We start from the raw sequence: 18229 nt of genomic DNA, 5'->3' as shown, positions 1-18229 counted from the left end.
GCTAGGGAATTCTGGGACTTGAAGTCCACACATTTTAACATTACTAAGGTTGAAAAACACTGCTGTAGATGATAACCTTGAGCTTCTTGAAACTCTCAGTCAGAAGTATATTTGGCCCTTTTCTTCCCAGCTTTCAACTGGTCTGTGAAAAAGTAATAATTTGTTGGACACTTTCCAGTTACAATCTTAGCTCTTTTGCTCTGCCAATAGCTCTTTCTTATTGCTATTTTAATATATTCACACAATACCAATAAAATACCAAGCTAGCTACCAAACCAATCTAGATTTTATTTGTATTTTAAGATTGTAATTTTAACTTTTTACACTGCCTAGAGCTGGTGCACAGCTAGAAAAATGAGATAAACATGCTCCTAAATAAGAAGTATCTGGGAATGTAAGAAACTGTCCTGCAGTGTGTTGGAGCACTGGCCCATCTAGCTCAGTCCTGCATGCAGTACATTGACCAGAAGCAGTTCTCCAGGGTTTCGAATAGATGTATTTGTCCACCCAATCTTCAAATGGCCTATGGGATCCTTTAACTGCACAGCATGTAGGCAGGGTATATAGCATCTTCTAGAGTAATCTAATCATTGTTGTGCCTATATTGTATGAATTAGGTCAAGCTTTGTATCACTTCAACAATGGTTGGGTGATGCTAGAAGATCTTTAAGTCATTAATGATAAAACAGCTATAGCCAGACACTGAGCAAGATAATTCCCTTATTATCATACAAACACCATAATGTATGAATGAGACAAACATGTACATGAACGTCTGATACAAAGGTGCCACAGAACTGAAGCAAACTGTGCCTTCTTTCTACATGCACCTCTGCCTCCCATTTTCCTTCATATCTTTGCTGTTGACATATAATGCACAAACAATTCATGCACCAGGTGCATGAACTCATTCCCTGGAGACATATGTGGGAGATACAGTATATAGTACAGAAGCAAGACATTTGTCTACCAGACAAGCAGACATGCAGTTTGTTATCAAATTACTTTGTCTAGTTAGGGACTGGGGCGGCACATACATGTATCTCAGCTGCTTATGACTGAATACACACACACACACCTACCTACCTATCTAAATCCACTGCAGGATGAAGGCCTCTTCATTGAAGTCATGGATTATAATCTACCATGCTTAGTATGAGTTAGTAAATAGATGATATTTGACTTTCCAGTCTATAGCTAGGAGATAGTGACTGGCCAATCCCTAAGGGAAGATCAGAACCTGGATCTCCTCACTTCTAGTCCGGCACCTTAACCAGTACACCACACTGGCTCTCATACATATGCATATATGCATATACGTATGCATTTACAGCCAGAATTATCAGGATGGGAGGGAACAGCAAAAACAAAACACAATCTGAAAAATCCATATCTTGTATCAAATCATATATCCCAATAATTTTTCGATACACATGTACAGTATTAAAGTGTCAGCTGAAAGCAAACCAATTATTAGAAAAGGGATAACAGGTATTTTATACTGCAGCAACTGTTGACATCTGAAAGAAAAGAAACATAATCATTTAACGCTTCCCTGAGTCTGCATGAAAATAAATTTCGCTGTCAATTCTCATCTCTATTTTGCTATGTGACTGAATTAAGAAAAAGAGAGAAGTATAAATTCCTTAATTAAAAATTCCCATGCACATTCTTAAGAGCATAGCAACCAATATGTCAACTAGACCTTATAAGAACAAGAGAGTATTCTAAAATCAGGAGGTTAAAATGCAACAGTGATTATCATTTATTTTTCTGAAGAACAGTAAGTGCAAATTTGCTATCTTAGCAACCAAACTAACCAGCCATGAAGTGCAACAGGGAGGTATAGATTGTAACTGAACTTTCAAATATGTAACTTTCATTCGTATACTGTATACACACAAACACACACATACCCCCACACTCACGTTTTAATTGTTCTCACATATAAATAATTCCATTTCAAGCCCCAACTATTTTGAAATCTATAAGAAATTCTTGTACTTATGCACCAATTATGGTCAATGGCAGTCTTATTCCCCTGTTTAATTAGGACCTAAAAGGCAAGAAAAAGAAGATAGATGTTTTTGAATTACAGATCTACAAATGGTGATTAAGAGTACTAAGTAATGAAAGAACAACCAAGAGGCCCTGAACCAAATTAAAACTGGCTGCTGTTTGACTTCACACCAGGCATGGTAATATATCTAAACTCTTAACCTTGCTTACAGCAGAAGTTCACAGAAAAGCCACAACTAAGAGTACTTGCTTTACTGCAGGTAAGATAGAAGCCAAATATATACAGAAGCCCATTTTATTGCAGATCACCAAAATCATGCCCTACAGATAAGTCTGTTCCACAATTTAAATGCTAGGCCTTTTTGTCTCACCTTTTCAGGTGAACAGAAATGTGGCCATATTATTCCAATCTTTGCAGTCGGAGGCATCTGCTGAATATTTGCATAATTGTTTTGTCTAGCCTGAGACATGCTTTGCCAGCTTCAACCCTTACACTTGCTCCCTTGTGGCAATTCTCAGCAAGCAGAAACCCACATACTTTGGGCATGGATGCAAGGTGATGGATTGGAAAAAAAAATGACTATGCTTAGCAAAGTTTAGGGAATTACAAGAAGGGGAACACAACATATACAATGGATGGAGAGCATCAAAGAGATGACATGATTGTCATTGTACCCAACCGCATTTCTTTTCCATTTTCTCTGTCATGCAAAAAATATAAATCCAAAAGAGACATAAATAGGAAGTAGGAACGATACCTTAACAGACATCACACACATTTACCTCTTTCTTTTTCCTTTCTTCTTCCTTCCGTTTCTTCTCCTCTCTTATTTGAGCCAGCCGCTGTTTTTTACGTTCTAGCTCTGCTTTTAAGTCACTCTTGTCAGACATGATGATTCACTGATTAAGAAGTAAAAACAGAAGATTCCAGTGTTGGGAACCAAGAAAAAAGATATAAAATAATTTTCTTTTACCTCCTTTGAAATAGTGATTGATTGATGGGCATCTAGAGAGGGGAAAGAGTTCTGATGTGGTTGGAAGAATCCCTTGATTCTGGTGACACTGGAAAATGGTAGCAAATGTACTTACAGAGTAACAGAGTAAATGCATTAACTAAATAGCAGGCTGATTTTAAAAGACAATTTGACATTTTCTCAGCAGCCCATATTTATATACTTTGCCTACTCAGATCCTGCAAAACCAAATACAATTTGCTTTAACAGCTATGATAGGGGTGTACAACTTTTTCTAGGTCAAGGATTAAAATGGCTTGGCCAGTGATTTGCAAGAGGCTTCCAAGAACATCCTCTAAAACAGAGTTTCTCAACCTTGGCAACTTTAAGATGTGTGAACTTCAACTCCCAGAATTCTCCAGATGGCTGGGGAATTCTGGGAGTTGAACTCTACTCATCTTAGTTGCTAAGGTTGAGAAACACTGCTCTAAAAGCTTAGGAAACTGAATTGCAGCCCTTGGCCTCTGAAAAATTGCTCAGCCCTACCTTACAAATACAATTTGCTTACCTTCTATTTAATCACTTTAATCAAAGTGGTCAATATCAACTCCCAAGGGTTGATGGGACTATCCATTGTTGTTGTTATTCATAGTACTATTAAAGTAGTATTTATTAAATTATTTTCCTATAATAAACGCTTTGGGGTCAATGAACAGTCTGAAACTTCTTGAAGGGGTTGATGAGCTGAAGAGTTTGGAGACCCCTGATTTAATCCGTTGATTTTAGCATCAGCTGTTGCTTTCCAATGAGCCATGTGTACCATTTCTGTTGCAAAATTCACAGAAGGATACAATCTGGAGAATAACCAATTTACAATCTGCATATCAATCTTGGAAGTGGAATTTAGATTGGTATGAGTATAAATGTGGGTGAACCATTCTTCAGCCATCCTGTTATAAGCAACTAATTGAAGCTAATTTTGGAAATACACAGTCCTTCTCAATCCACATTACCTCCCCTTGATTGATTGACTATTGATTGATTATGAGCCATCAAGTCAGTGCCGACTCATAGTGACCACATAGATAAATTTTCTCCATGATAAAATTCCCCCAACCCCTTATACTTTAACTGTAATTATATAAGCCAATCAGCATTACTTTAGCCATGAAGAATTGTGGTTTTGACTCACTTCTTTTTTTCCCTCAACCTGTGACTTGATACCCATTCCTATATGTTCTGGGTTTAAGAAAGAATCCAATTAGCCTTAGTTGTGATTACTGTAATATCACAATCACGACATTATTTAATGTTACATTAATGGAAAAAATAGGATTCAAGACAGAGAAAGGCTAAAGAGAATGAGTAATTTCAAGACTTCTAACAAGTAACAGCATTATTATTGATTTATGTCCAGCACAGCTGAGCAAAGATTCTATCAGAGGCGCAGAGAGCTTGGGGAAAGGGCCAATTATGCTTACTTTTTCACTCTGCAGCGTTGCTCAAATACCTAACAAAGCTTTGAAGCAATCAATGCACATGCTGCCAAAGGCTATTATCGAACAAGTCCAATTTAGTAGAGAACTTCTAATTTCTAGAATTTGGGGAGTTTGGTCACACCAGAAAAGTAATGCAGAGTACATGAGGGTGGATTAATTCAGAGAATCTGTTTTTTCCCCTCTTGTGACTAAGGGTACTTTTATACTAGGCTTTTATTGTGCAATTGTCATACCTTATTCATGGGAACCAAAGCACCTAAAAGTAAGACAAGAACCAGCAGGTGGAAGCTTCACAGGGAAAAGAGCCAAATCTGAAATTAGGAGGAATTTCCTGACTGTAAGAGCTATTAAGCAATGGAACAGCCTGCCTCCTGAAGCTGTGGGTGCTCCATCACTGAAAGTTTTCAAGAATTAGACAACCATTTGTCCAGGGTGGTCTAAGGATTCCTGCACTGGGCAGGGGGTTGGACTAAAAGACTCCAAGGTCCCTTCCAAGCCTATGAATCTATGATATTATTGGCTGTCCAGACAATACTATCTTCTACTTGTAGCTCCCCATGTTTTGTTATTACTTTTTCCATCTTTTGTCTCTCCCACAAACAAATCCACTGGTTTGAGAACAAAAAAGAGGTAGTCACACAAACACCACTTCCTCCTCCTCCCATTACTACTACATATACATTTTATTTTTATACCTCTCTTTCCCCCAGAAGATAAACAGCCATCTGTCTAGAAATGATCTAACTCAGATGTTGCTGAACTACAACTTCCAGCAAACCCAGCCAGGATAGGATGCTGGGAGTTGTTATTCAGCAGCAGCTGGCATTCCACAGGTTGCTTACTACCTACCATTTGAGTTATTGTCAAGTGCTCCTGATGAGAACTCAGCTCTAAATCACAGACCCCTGATTTACATGGCTTAATTAAATTGCTAGGCCTGAACTTGACAGAAGCCTTTCAGGCACTTGACACAGCACAGCTTGATAAAAATATCACAACTAGATTTAAGTGATATTAAACAGTTGATTATTCTCTGTCAGCATGAGGATGCAGCTCCTCTTTTATACCAACGGTGACTTATACTCATTGCTTTTTCTTCCCACTTCTTCCATTTTCCAACATACTCTCTGCCCTGCTCCTTATAGGCCCGAAGCTGAGCAATTATTGACTGTTGACAAAACTGACACCACTGCCCTGAGAACTGCTGACACTCACTTAAATATTTATGACACATAACTTGTTTTAAAATACGGCCTGTTTTTTGTACTTCGTTGATTATATGCAGCCCATCCCCATCCTGTCCAAGTTGGCTCATTATTTTATGACATTTGCATTGATTCTAGCAAAAGGATTTTACTAGGATCTCTTTCCTAGTAGGGATTTCTTAATTTATTCATGCATCAGCAAAACTACTTTGCTTTTTATGTCTCATTTTAATTTACTTTCAATATGTTACTAAGTTTTTAAAATGCTGAAACTGTAATAGAACTCTAAAATAAAAGGCATTTAAGTGCACATTAAAATATTATTTCCTTTAAAACACACTACCTTTTCTGATGCTGTATTATCCCTGCCTAGAATCCAACTCTCAGCCAATGTTCTAATTTGTCCTTAAGCACTTTAAAACATTTAAGGATATCACAGCAAGGTGATATAGTCCTTAAATGTATAGCATGGTTCAACAGAAATCAAATATTTGATTTTAAACTTGACCAAAAAGAACATATTTAAGTGAATTCTTCCTTTCCTACTTATAAGGATATAATGATACTGATCACTGAATGGTGGAAAAAGTCAATTGCAATTTGTGTAACTTATAGTGGAAGTGCAGTGTATTATGTGGTGTTAGGAACCAATAGTGTGGAAGGACCCAGAAATTAGCAAGTTAACATAATTGTTGAGCAGAAGCACAGAAGAAAAAGGAGGCAAAGCTAGTAGGTCTGAAACCCAGCACTTGTCCACTTTGTCTCAGTTCCCATAAAGAGCCTTGCCAGTATTTTTTCACTAGTAATAGCAGCAAGCAATATATGTATATTATAAAGAAAGCAAAGGTAGCTATATGGTCCATTAAAATATTCAAAAAAGGGGCAATCATTTTATTAGGTCAACTCAAAGGTTACTGAAAGTCATAGAAGTTTTTATGTTCTGTTTGTTTCAGAAAGTAGCTTTGAAGGGAAGAGGAAAAAAAGCAGAGGTATCCATGGGATGAGGGGGCTGAAAAAAGCAAGGTCACACTGCCACACAAGCTCAAACTCTTCTGTACTTGTGGCATGAGGCTGCTATGCATGGGGTGTGAGAGAAGCTTGCACACATTTAAATTCAGCTGTAACTCTTGATTTGGGATGGCTACAGAATGCTCATAAGATTGTGAACAAGCATTAATCTTCTGTTTTAAAAAACATAGCAAGTACAGCTGCTTCTTTTTCAGTGCTTCTTTTAAATGTTGCATTTTAATTGTTATGCTTTCATGATTTGTGGTTTCCTTACAGATTTTAGATGTTAGCCACCCAGTGGCTCCTATGTGGAAGGCATATAAATGATGCAAAATAAATAAAATATAACAAAATCATCCTGAAGATAAGCTTGGATATGTTTTCTGACCTTTGGGTGACCAGAAAAGTGCTGCTCTAATACAGAGAGTGAAATTATAATCAGAGTACTGTAGTCAATTCTTTGGTTTCTAGGACCGTGTTGCACACAGAAGAAGAACAATCAGTCCAGGGCTATGTTGCAAAATGAATAGGGTCTTGTCTCACATAGGGTAGCTTTTTCTGAGTTTTTTTCCCTTGAGATGGGGGGAAGGGGAGTGAGTATTTTTTTTAAAAAAGTTTATAATACAGTTCTTGTGTGTTCCCCATCTCAAATGGAGAGAAATATCCCATCGGTTTTTGGCAAGTGTGGTAGGAGGGAGCTCTGGGAGCCACATAAAAGAGATGTGAAATCAAGGACCATTGAGGTCCCAGTTTTCATACATCTCTTATAGAAAAAGACACATCGAACCTACAGTAAAACATTGCAGTACAGAGTCCACACGCATATTCTTTACTTCTCCACAAAAATCAGCTCTATTCTGCATGGATGGGACCATTTTGACTCTCCCACTTGAACGACTAGACTATAAAGGATAACAACTGAAATCAAACCTAGATTATTGCAACCTTTTTTCACTCCTACTGAACTTTTCCAATCCAACAGTTAGCTTTTTCATGTAGGTACTTGGAAGAAGATGCAAAAAATTAGCTGATTTTTCAAATGGAAGCAAAAAGCGACCAACATAAAGCAGGGTTGGAATGCGCATTCAAAGCGCTTAAACAAACCTCCTATGCAGAATTATCCAGACGCTGCATTTTTTATCTCATTAGTAAAGTCATCTGCTTTTCCCCATATACAAAAGTGGAAGGGAAATAATGGAACCACTCTCTCCTCAGCCATCTGAGCACAAATGCAAAATGACACCACTCTTCATGTCTTCCACATCCTGTCTTCATCAGCACAATTGTTTATAATTACATTTGAAAGAATTAGGGGCACCATTTGTGGATATCAGCCAAGTAGAAGAGTAGATAATTTCATTGTGTAAATGTTCTAGTGTTTCTAAAATTTTAGATAATATAATATTAAAAATTCAATCATTTCAATTGGTTGTTGATTTTTTTCCAAAGAACATTTAGTAAACTGCATCTAGCATCCTTTCATCACAGACTTTTTGATACAGAGGTAGAAATCAGGGCATGGCAATCTTTTTGCAACATGGGAGATATATGATTGATGCTAATTTTACCTTTCCCTGAAGTTCCCTCCCCCAACAATCACTTACCTCCCACCAATCCATACCTGCACAATATTTACAGGTAACTTGGCAAATTAACTGATCTTTGCTATGATAGCCTAAATGTATTATTTTATGCCTTCCCAATGTAGAAGAATTGAATGCACTGCCTCACCACTGAAAGCCTGTCTTATTAATGAAGGCACAGACAAAGATCCTACAAAGTTTAACATTAGGGGGGGAAGTCTCTTTTTTTTTTTGGTAAACATTTCTAAAATCCTATTTTTATTGAACACAATCAAAAGAAAACAAATTATAGTGATAGGCAGTATGTGCATAACAGTGAGAGAGGAAAAGGCATAACATAAAAAGGAGAGTCAATACCAAACCAGATTACATGAATGTCATGTCACATTTTGACTAAATTTGCACAAGATGCTAAGCTGTAATGGGATGAGGCCCAGCATGGCTTATGAATTCAAACTGTGGATTAGATTAGGTTTAGGGACCAGTTTTGTAACCACAACTTAACATCCTGGTTTGTAACAGTTTTACTCATCTAAACCTCAATCAACTTGCCATTTGAAGAGGAGGATAATCTGTGACTAATTCTCCATTCTGGTTTCTGGACAGAGAGATAGAAAACTGCAGTGGCTGCAATCTGTGGCTGTTGTAGCCACCCTGATTTCACTGCTCCTGTCCATTTTTCATTTCCCACAGGTGAGCAGGAAGAAAAACGAGGACATAAAGGGGGTGTGAAGAGTCATGATAAACTCTTCTTGTTGTTTACAAAACTTAAAAAAAAAACCCTGCACCACCACAACAGTATTTTTATGGAATCCTCTTTAGGTTTTTTTTTCCTGTTAAGGATTTTTGATCCTTCTGAAAACCATAGAATTCTGCAAAATTGATGTCTCTCTCTTGTATACTGATAATGTTTTGCTGGAAAAAAATCAACCCAGGGATAAATTTCCCGTGCATAGACCAAGTCTGGGCTCGGGGATTCTGGAAGGTGCTAGGTTCCAGAAGGCTAATTCATGCAATGTAGAAAAAAATGTGTAGACATGGTATGAATAACATATCCAGCTGAGCGTAGCACAGGAAGGCTTAGAAGGTTTCAGTACCCTAATACTTGCACAGAAGGACCAAGTTTGCCACTGCCAGTTTCCCCCAATCATTTTTTTAAAATGTATCAGGTTACTTTTTTTCAGAATCATTGAATTTTTAGTATTGGAAGAGATACTAAAGATCATCTAGAACAACAACTGTCTTGACCCAGGGAACTTGCAAGTACAACATCTCTAACAGATGGTTGTCCAACTTCTGCTTTAATGCCTTCAGCAAATGAAAGCCAATTGCATATCTACAGCATCAGCTTCACTGTCAAACAGTTCTTAATTGTGATTGTAACATTTAGCTAAAATCTAGCTGACCAGTTCCAACCATTACCTCTAGCCTTATTCTGTAGAGCAACAGAAAAAGATCTCTTACCAATGATCAGTCTCCCCTTAATCTTCATCACAAAATATTAAAAGTCACTGGATGACATTCCAAATCTCCGAAAGGTACTTAAAAACCCCACTATATGCTCTAAATTCAAAAAGGCTCCATAATGAACTTTAAAAAGTGAAACAACTATGACGCTTAAATTCAAATAAAATGCATTATTCAAGTTAAGATAGAAACATTTTATAGGAAACTAATTATTAACATATTTTATTTAGTTTCCTAATCCTTAGGGGCTTGTGCATGCAAATGATAATTAATAAATCAATTAAAACTCCAACCTGTACCACTTACCTAGGAATAAGTACTAATGAAGTCAATGCGAATGTCTTGTTCTGTTCAATACAGTTAGCAGAAAACTGTGAAAGCTACTGAATACTTTGTTATTTTAATAGTCATTTACATCTTAATGATTTTTTTCCCAGTTGATATTCTACTAATGTGTTGGTATTTAAAATACTAAGGGACCTTTGACTATGCTCAATGAGAACTATCACAGTTGAAGTCCAAGGCAACCAGGTGGCAGAAGGTCCCTTTAATCCACTTGGAGTTAAACCTATTATAAAAACCCTACCAATTTATTGCAAATCATCTTCTGTGCTCAAGAGGAAACACTTGGGGTCCCATCCCTGCAAGAATTGAAGCTGATATGGAACCAATGGAACATCTTGCTTCTGGAGAAATGCCTAGCACCTCCCTGTTGGTCTTCTATAAGATAGAAAAGACACTTAAAAAAAAAAGACAGCTGCAAGTGGATTGCTATGGGGCATTTGGGTGACTGGGAGGCCATACTTATCTCTTATTGTAAGCTGCCAGGTGTTGTCAGAGTTAGGCAATCTAGAAACACTTGCAATAAATAAGTAAAAATGTAAATAAAGACTAGAATCCCAGAAAATCTAGCTGATATCTTTTGATTACTCCATAGATCAGCCTTCTCACCTTTTCCAATCCCCCTGTTTGGGTTAACCTCTTTCCTATCAGAATAAACCAAGTCATCCTCTAAAGCAGTGTTCCTCAATCTTAGCAACTTTAAGATGTGCGGACTTCAACTCCCAGAATTCCCCAGCCAGCATGCTGGCTGGGGAGTTCTGGGAGTTGAAGTCCGCACATCTTAAAGCTGCCAAGGTTGAGAAGCCCTGCTGTAAAGAGTAGTATTTCATTTCCTTCTCCCACCAAGTGCCGATTGTGACAAATCACAGTATCATGGCTGAGCCTCCTCTTTAGGAAGCTGGGATACAGCATGTTTTAAAACACTGTCAGTTCTGACCAAACCATCATATCCACAAATGAGACAATCTATCTGGACTCGAGCTCCTGCACCCAGCTTCAGATGACCATCTAGGGAATGCCCAGATCAACCTTTTCTGGAAGACACTCCCACTTCAGAGAGCAGACTTCTTAATGCCAATCTTGAAAGAATATTCTTCATATTTTGCAACCAGTTCTAATCCTCCTCCTCCGGTGGGGGTGGAGGGAGAGAACATAATAAACGCACTCTAAAAATTCCCCAGCCACCATCTCTTTGCCAGCTGATGCCCTTAAAACCATCTTGGAGTCTCGAATCGCTATCGAGGCAGGTACGCCCCGAAAAACGATTCAACTGCAGCATCTTTCTCCGGGGCTTGAAGGGCAGAGAAAAGGGAGGGAGGGAGGGAGAAAGGAAGAGCAGGGCATCACCCACAGAGAGCCAAACGCAACCCGGTGGTCGGGCTGGCATTACCTTGCGCAAGGATTATCCTAGGCTGTCTCGCTGCTTTGGGAGCCTTTGCGCAGGGCTGAGATAACCAGGAGGCGCTCAGAGAGGGAGCCGAGGGAGGCTGCGGCTAGGCGGTGCCAGCTGTTCCTGCTGGGAAGAGGATGCTCGCCTGGCTCCTCGCTGTCACCGACAGCGTAGAGGCTGATACCACGGCTGCTGCGACGGCCGCCTCTTCCAGAAATGTGCTGCCTCACGCCGGCCAGGCTCCGCCCCGCCCCGCCGCGGCCGCTTCCCTCCCACCTCGGTTCTGGCTCAGGCGGCTCTTCCCCCTCCCACGACCCTACGACTCCAGGTCGGAGAGGGCCAAAACAACGCAGCCCGCAGCTAGCCATTGGCCAGTAGGGAGGGGGCCGCCAGGCCTTGGCCTATGGGCGTAAGCAGAGATGTTTGCAGGAAGAAGAGAGCTTTGTGGCTTCTCTGAGTTGCAGGTTTAGGGTGCTGTCCACGTGCTGCAGACAGCTTGGTTTATTCGGGAATCTCCTTGATTCATTCGTGTTACTTGATGGGCGATCCAGACACCCCATCTTCCATATGTAGCTCTGTAGTGTTTTTCCAATGTACGGTATCATCCCTCTTTCTTCTCTTATAGGTGCCGCGACATTCTATGGGGAAGTGGCAACAAAAGCCCTGTACACACCATTGCAATCTTCAAACTCTTAAAAACTTCGTTTTAAGCCAGCCCAAGATCATTTTAACTGCCATTGACCTCAGAAAGCTGAGAACCCCACATGTCAATCAATGCTTCCTCCAGCAAGCTAAGTTTGTATCCATTATAGACATTGAATCAATGGCAGGAACACACACACACACCCCTTAGGTTGTGCACTCAACATTATGACTTCGACATAAAAATGTACGTATTAAAAACTTGTAATTGTGTTAGTTTGACAATCCACGCATGTGGGGGTATGAGAATGCAACAGCCAGTTACATCTCCTGGTGCAGTGCAAGGTATCGTTATCTGGACAGGAAGGCCAAGCACCTTAGCTATGGTGCACAAAGTGTGACCAAGTAGAAATCAGGCGTCTTCTGCTCCAACTGGTGCTGGCATGGGATACCAGTGGGATCCATGGCTGTGTGGACTTGATCAAACACAGAGGTTTATTAACATATTAAAGACCAATACATTTATTATTGCATAAGCTTCTTATATACTTTATCGATCTGAATAAAGGTATGGGTGTATTACATCTATAATATATAATGTATTGACTGTTAATCTGGATCTTGGGAGAAATATGAAAGAAAGTTTTAAATTCAATATTCTGAAATATTTTTAATATATGTCCCATCTGATCAGCATGTAAAACTGAATTTATTAAAATATATAAATCTAATCGATTCCAGGCTTACATCATACCATTGAGAAAAAAGGTCTTGTCAAAAACTGCTTGATTGTACTAAATGTTGACATGGATTTATATTACCTATGACTTTCTGATAGTGGTATAGAATGTACATGGTGATTTTATTACTGTATTATAGGACTTAGCAGTTGATTTTGTTAGTGGTTCCTTAATTAATGTAATTAATTAATAGCCTAATTGGTTACCCAGGTAAATGGCAGCACCTGATTCATTTTGGCTGATCTTGAAAAATTAAGCAAGATTGGTTAATACTTTGTTGGGAGACACCACCACCCCCATCCCAGATTTCTCTGAGTTATAGGATAGATAGGGAAGTAAAAAAGAAAATACAGTGGTACCTCGGTTCACGAACTTAATTCGTTCCGTGACTCTGGTCGCGACCCGAATTGGTTGCGACCCGAATCAAATTTTCCCATAAGGTTCAATGTAATTACGGTTAATCCGTTCTGAACCATATGTTGTTGTTTTTTTAAACCACAAAAATATGACATAAAGTACAGTACGAAGAGAGAGAACGCTAACCTTGCTCGACGCGACTTCTGGCGTGGAGGACAGGAAGGCGGGTGGGGAGGTGGTTATTGCTTGGAGGGAGAGTCCCCCTCCCTACAGGAAGTCACGACCACGTGTCACAGGAGGGAAAATGGCCGCGGATCCTGTTCGTCACCCGATCTGGCATTCGCAAACGGAAGCAAAATTTTGCGAACAGAGCTGTTCGTGACCCGAATTGGTCGTGAACAGAAGCGTTCGTGACCCGAGGTACCACTCTATATATATACAGAAGACGACAATGGCAGTCCACTTCCACAGTGTTGCCAAGAAAGCTAAATGGATGTGTCCGTGACGTTAAGCTTGATTTGAAGGAGACACTCTCTTTTACTAACTGATAAGTTTCAACTTATCTTTTCATGCTTGATTATAATTGATGTTTATCAATTGTCAGAGAAAAAAAAACAGTCACCAACATGCCCAACTATAGAAGATGATTCCAAAGGTATCTACTATTCTATGTTTTATATGAAAGATGTTATTCTGAATCTACATATCTAGCATTACTCTAACCATAGGCTGCTTATTTTCATCTGGGAATAGTGACTTGACTGAATAACTGGATGGCTAGAAAGAGTGGTGAAGACCATTTTTTGCAGCTAAGATTCAGTTATTATCCTACAAAAGCCTATTGAATCAATCTCTTTGAGTATACTTTAGCTCAGTGAAAATGTTAAATGTTTTTAGCACTATTGCAAGAAAACAGATGGTTGGGAAATCAAAATCAGTTGGCCCCACCTATTGTTGCCTTCGTTTTTTTATACCACTGACTGCAGCTATCCTTTTCTCCATCCTCCCAGATCCAATGGTCATCCACTGGTTTCTCTAGAAATTTCTTCACCACTCTGCTGTGAGCGTATTTGCTTACTAAAATCTTTTTTTTCATCCATGAATGGAATTTAATGCCTTGAAAGAAGTTGCCTTTTCCCTCATAATCTGAATGAATTCATTTGAATTATATGCATTGTTTCAAGGTCTATACATCTAAAAAGGCACTTAAGCAATTTGCATTTGAGAAATCAAGTAACTGAAATGCATAGAATCAGGAAAAATATATATAAAGACAACATCTATCTAATCTCCCAAACCTGGTGCTCTGCAAATTTGTTTGAGAACAATTTCTATAATTCCCAGTCAGTATGGAAATTGTAGTTGAACAACCCTTATGGATCCCACACATACAACTCCTTTGAGGACTGATTTGATTTGATTTGATTTGATTTGATTTGATTTGAGGACCCCCCAGATTCTAACTAAGGCCACATCCTGTGAAGTACCTTCATAATACAGCATTACTATTCATGTAATTTTAAAATCAAATATAATTAAACTTTTTATTTTTTAAAATGATTTCAAAACAGGCAATATTTGAAATATGTACCAGTTCCTTTGAGAAAACCATCTACTTCTCAACTTGCATGGTAATTATAATTGTGTGATTTAATGTATGCGTTGCTAAAGGCGTTTCTCTTTTATTTGTATGCCCAGCATGCTGCTTATGCTACAGCTACCAAATCTGTGTGCTTATTAACAGGGTACCTTTGCTGGTAAGATGAAAGTGCATCACAAAGAATGTGACAGCTTAGTTATCTTAGAAGAAATGGTGAAGATAACATAATTCTCCTAGCTGGAGAGATTATTTTATTTTTCCCAGAGCAATGAATTACTGTATGATTTATGTATAATTGTATAGTGGGTATATTCTTGGTGACTATATGTTAAGTCAAAGAATTTTAAAACTACATCAATTGAGATTTTCTAAGGAAACTGTTTAGAAGAAAATTATTATTATCTCCATATAAAATACAAATTTTGTAAGAACATGCAGGGAAAACTAATTCTAAATAAATTGCTGTAATTGTTATGACTATCATGCTTCTGACAGTCAAATAACATTATTTTTTAACTTCTTAATCCAGTCTTAACCAGCCCTCCCCATACTTTGTTATTTTTATTTTTTAAATATTTATGCCCCACCTGTTCTAGCAAAAAGTCTTTACAGAACAGCTTGAATAGCACAGCTATAATTTAAATTTTTAAAATGAAATAAATAGTTCTGCTTAATAAATGGCAATTTAAAACAGTGACAATATAACAAATCTTCCAAAACAGAAAGATCTTTGGAGATGCCTAAAATAAAAAAGTGGTCAATTGCTCTGGAGGAACGAGGAAAAGGAACATGTATTTCTACAGCAATAAAATTAGTAAAATTATTGTTTTTAGAATTTTCAACTATTTTCTGCTCCTGAAAAATATTTTTTATGACCAACATTCATATGGCTTTTAAAGAATTCTATATAATTGTCGAAGGCTTTCACGGCCGGCATACGATGCCTGGTGTGGGTGTTCCGGGCTGTGTGGCCGTGTTCTTGAAGTTTTGTTTCCTAACGTTTCGCCAGCACCTGTGACCGGCATCTTCAGAGTGCAGGAGCACAGACAGAAGCAGTTCTTTCTGTGCCCAGGGTGATGTGACCCTTCTGTGGGTATTTATAGAGATCGGGAGGGGGGAAAGGGGGATTGGGGGTGGGGGGGGGGGTGAGTTACTGAGTGGCTGCTTGTTTTGGTGTCAGAATATGTGTGTATCTTCCTGGGGATTAGGCAGGGTTTTTTCTTCTATTGAATTGTTAACGAGGGGCTGCTGGCGGTGATTAGCAAGTTCATTGTGTGAACTGTTCACATGTCCTGGTGGCTGAGCTGAGTTCGTTGACCTTTTGCAGGCTGTATTTTTCAGGATTGGTAGCCAGGTTTTGTTGATTTTTAGACTCTCCTCTTTTTTATTGAAACTGTGCTGGTGTTTGTGAATCTCAATGGCTTCCCGGTATAGCCTGGTATAGTGGCTGTTGGTGTTGTCCAGTATCTCTGTGTTTTCAAATAGGATTTTGTGTCCAGTGTGCTTGAGAGCATGTTCAGCTACTGCAGATTTTTCTGGTTGCTGTAGTCTGCAGTGCCTTTCGTGTTCTTTTATCCTGGTATGGATGCTGCGTTTTGTGGTCCCGATGTATACTTGCCTGCAACTGCATGGTATGCGGTATACTCCTGCGGCGGTGAGGGGATCCCTTTTGTCTTTTGCTGATTTTAACACTTCTTGTACTTTTCTGGTGGGTCTGAAGATTGTTTGGAAATTGTGTTTTTCCATCAGTTTTCCCATGCGGTCTGTGACCCCTTTGATATAGGGCAGAAATACTTTGTTGGTGGGTGGCTGTTTTTCTTCTTCAGTTGCATGTTGCTTTCTTGGTTTGATGGCTCTTTTTATTTCATTTTTGGAGTAGCCATTCACTTGTAGGACCCAATTAAGGTGGTTAAGTTCAGAGTTTAGGAATTGGGTTTCGCAGATCCGATTGGCACGATCCATGAGGGTTTTGATAATGCCTCTTTTCTGACGTGGGTGGTGGTTGGAGTTTTTGTGTAGGTACCGGTCTGTGTGGGTGGGTTTTCTGTAGACTTTGTGTCCTAATTTGAGGTCTGGTTTGCGTATGACCAACATGTCTAGAAATGGAAGTTGGCCGTCCACTTCTTTTTCCATGGTGAATTGTATATTGGGGTGGACGCTGTTTAGGTGGTTCAGGAACTTCTCTAGGTCTTCTTCATCCTGACTCCAAATTGCAAAGGTGTCATCCACAAATCGGAACCAGACTGTTGGGGTAGCGGGTGTGGTTTCTAAAGCCCGTTTTTCAAAATGTTCCATGTAGAAATTTGCTACGACTAGGCTCAGGGGGCTTCCCATGGCGACACCGTCCATCTGTTCGTAGTACTCATTATCCCGTAGGAAGTAACTGGTTGTTAGGCAGTGCTGAAATAAGGCTGTTATGTCTTCTGGGAAGATCTATTTGATGAGTGCCAGGGTGTCCCTCACTGGTACCTTGGTGAACAAGGAGACCACGTCAAAGCTGACCAGTTTGTCCGTGGGGTTGAGTTTCAGGGTGCTGATTTTGTCGATGAAATGTCCTGAGTCTCTGATGTGGGCTGGAGTCTGTCCAACGTGGGTCTGTAGAAGGGTGGCCAGATGTTTGGATAATTCATATGTCGGGGAGCCAATGGCGCTTACGAAGGGCCTGAGTGGGATCGAGTCTTTGTGGATTTTGGGGAGTCCGTATAGTCTGGGTGTAAGGGCTTCTGTCTTGCATATGCGTTGAAGTACGTTGGGGTGAAGGGAGGAGCTCCTCGTCAGGGTGTTGGTTTGTTTCATGATTTTGCTGGTCGGATCCCGTTTTAGTTTTCTGTATGTGGTGGGGTCTAGTAGTTCTCTAACTTTGTCTTTGTATTCATCTGTTTTCATAATTACCGTGGCGTTGCCCTTGTCAGCCGGCAGGATGATGATGTCGGGGTCCAAATTGAGGGTTTCTAGGGCATTTCTCTCTTTCCTCGTTATGTTGCTGGTGGGAGGCTTTGCTCTCCGTAGGATCCTTGCTATCTCACCCCTTATTTCCTCTGCTTCCTCTTCAGGACGGTGGCGGATGGCTGATTCCACATTGGCGATGATATCTTCCACAGGAATTCTGGGGGGTGTGATTGCGAAGTTTCCTCCCTTGGCTAGGATGGCGGTTTCTTCTGGCGCAAGTTGGCGTTCTGTCAAATTGATGACAATGCGGGCGGGATCCAGCGCCGGTTTTGGTTGATTGTTTTGGCATTTGTTAAACTTTTGCTTTTGCCTGGTTGTGTGGTCAATGATATCCTTTTCCATTTTCCTGTAGGTTAGGGTGTCAATCTTGTCCCAGTCCTGGCTTCTCATTTCCCCCCCCCCCCCAGATCTCTATAAATACCCACAGAAGGGTCACATCACCCTGGGCACAGAGAGAACTGCTTCTGTCTGTGCT

At 39.6% G+C, this 18229-nt stretch overlaps 1 protein-coding gene across 9 annotated transcripts in view; it reads right to left on the bottom strand.

The window, feature by feature from the left end:
- DYNC1I1 (dynein cytoplasmic 1 intermediate chain 1) overlaps window positions 1–18229 on the bottom strand; it is a 231435-nt gene that overhangs the window by 178627 nt on the left and 34579 nt on the right. For 8 of the 9 annotated variants that reach the window (XM_088150610.1, XM_088150611.1, XM_088150613.1 and 5 more), the window contains one exon: window positions 2803–2919. In XM_088150610.1, coding sequence (XP_088006736.1) covers window positions 2803–2910 — 108 coding nt within the window. In that variant the 5' untranslated portion in view covers window positions 2911–2919. Of the gene's footprint in view, window positions 1–2802; window positions 2920–11466; window positions 11672–18229 lie in introns of those variants that run through there. The other variant, XM_088150614.1, reaches the window with a different exon arrangement.

The sequence above is a fragment of the Python bivittatus genome, unplaced genomic scaffold (assembly GCF_059951505.1).
Source record: "Python bivittatus isolate LINGU-HERP-01145 unplaced genomic scaffold, Pbiv_v1 ctg000610_np1212, whole genome shotgun sequence".
NCBI classification, from domain to species: domain Eukaryota; kingdom Metazoa; phylum Chordata; class Lepidosauria; order Squamata; family Pythonidae; genus Python; species Python bivittatus.
This window is presented reverse-complemented; position numbering and strand designations above follow the sequence as displayed.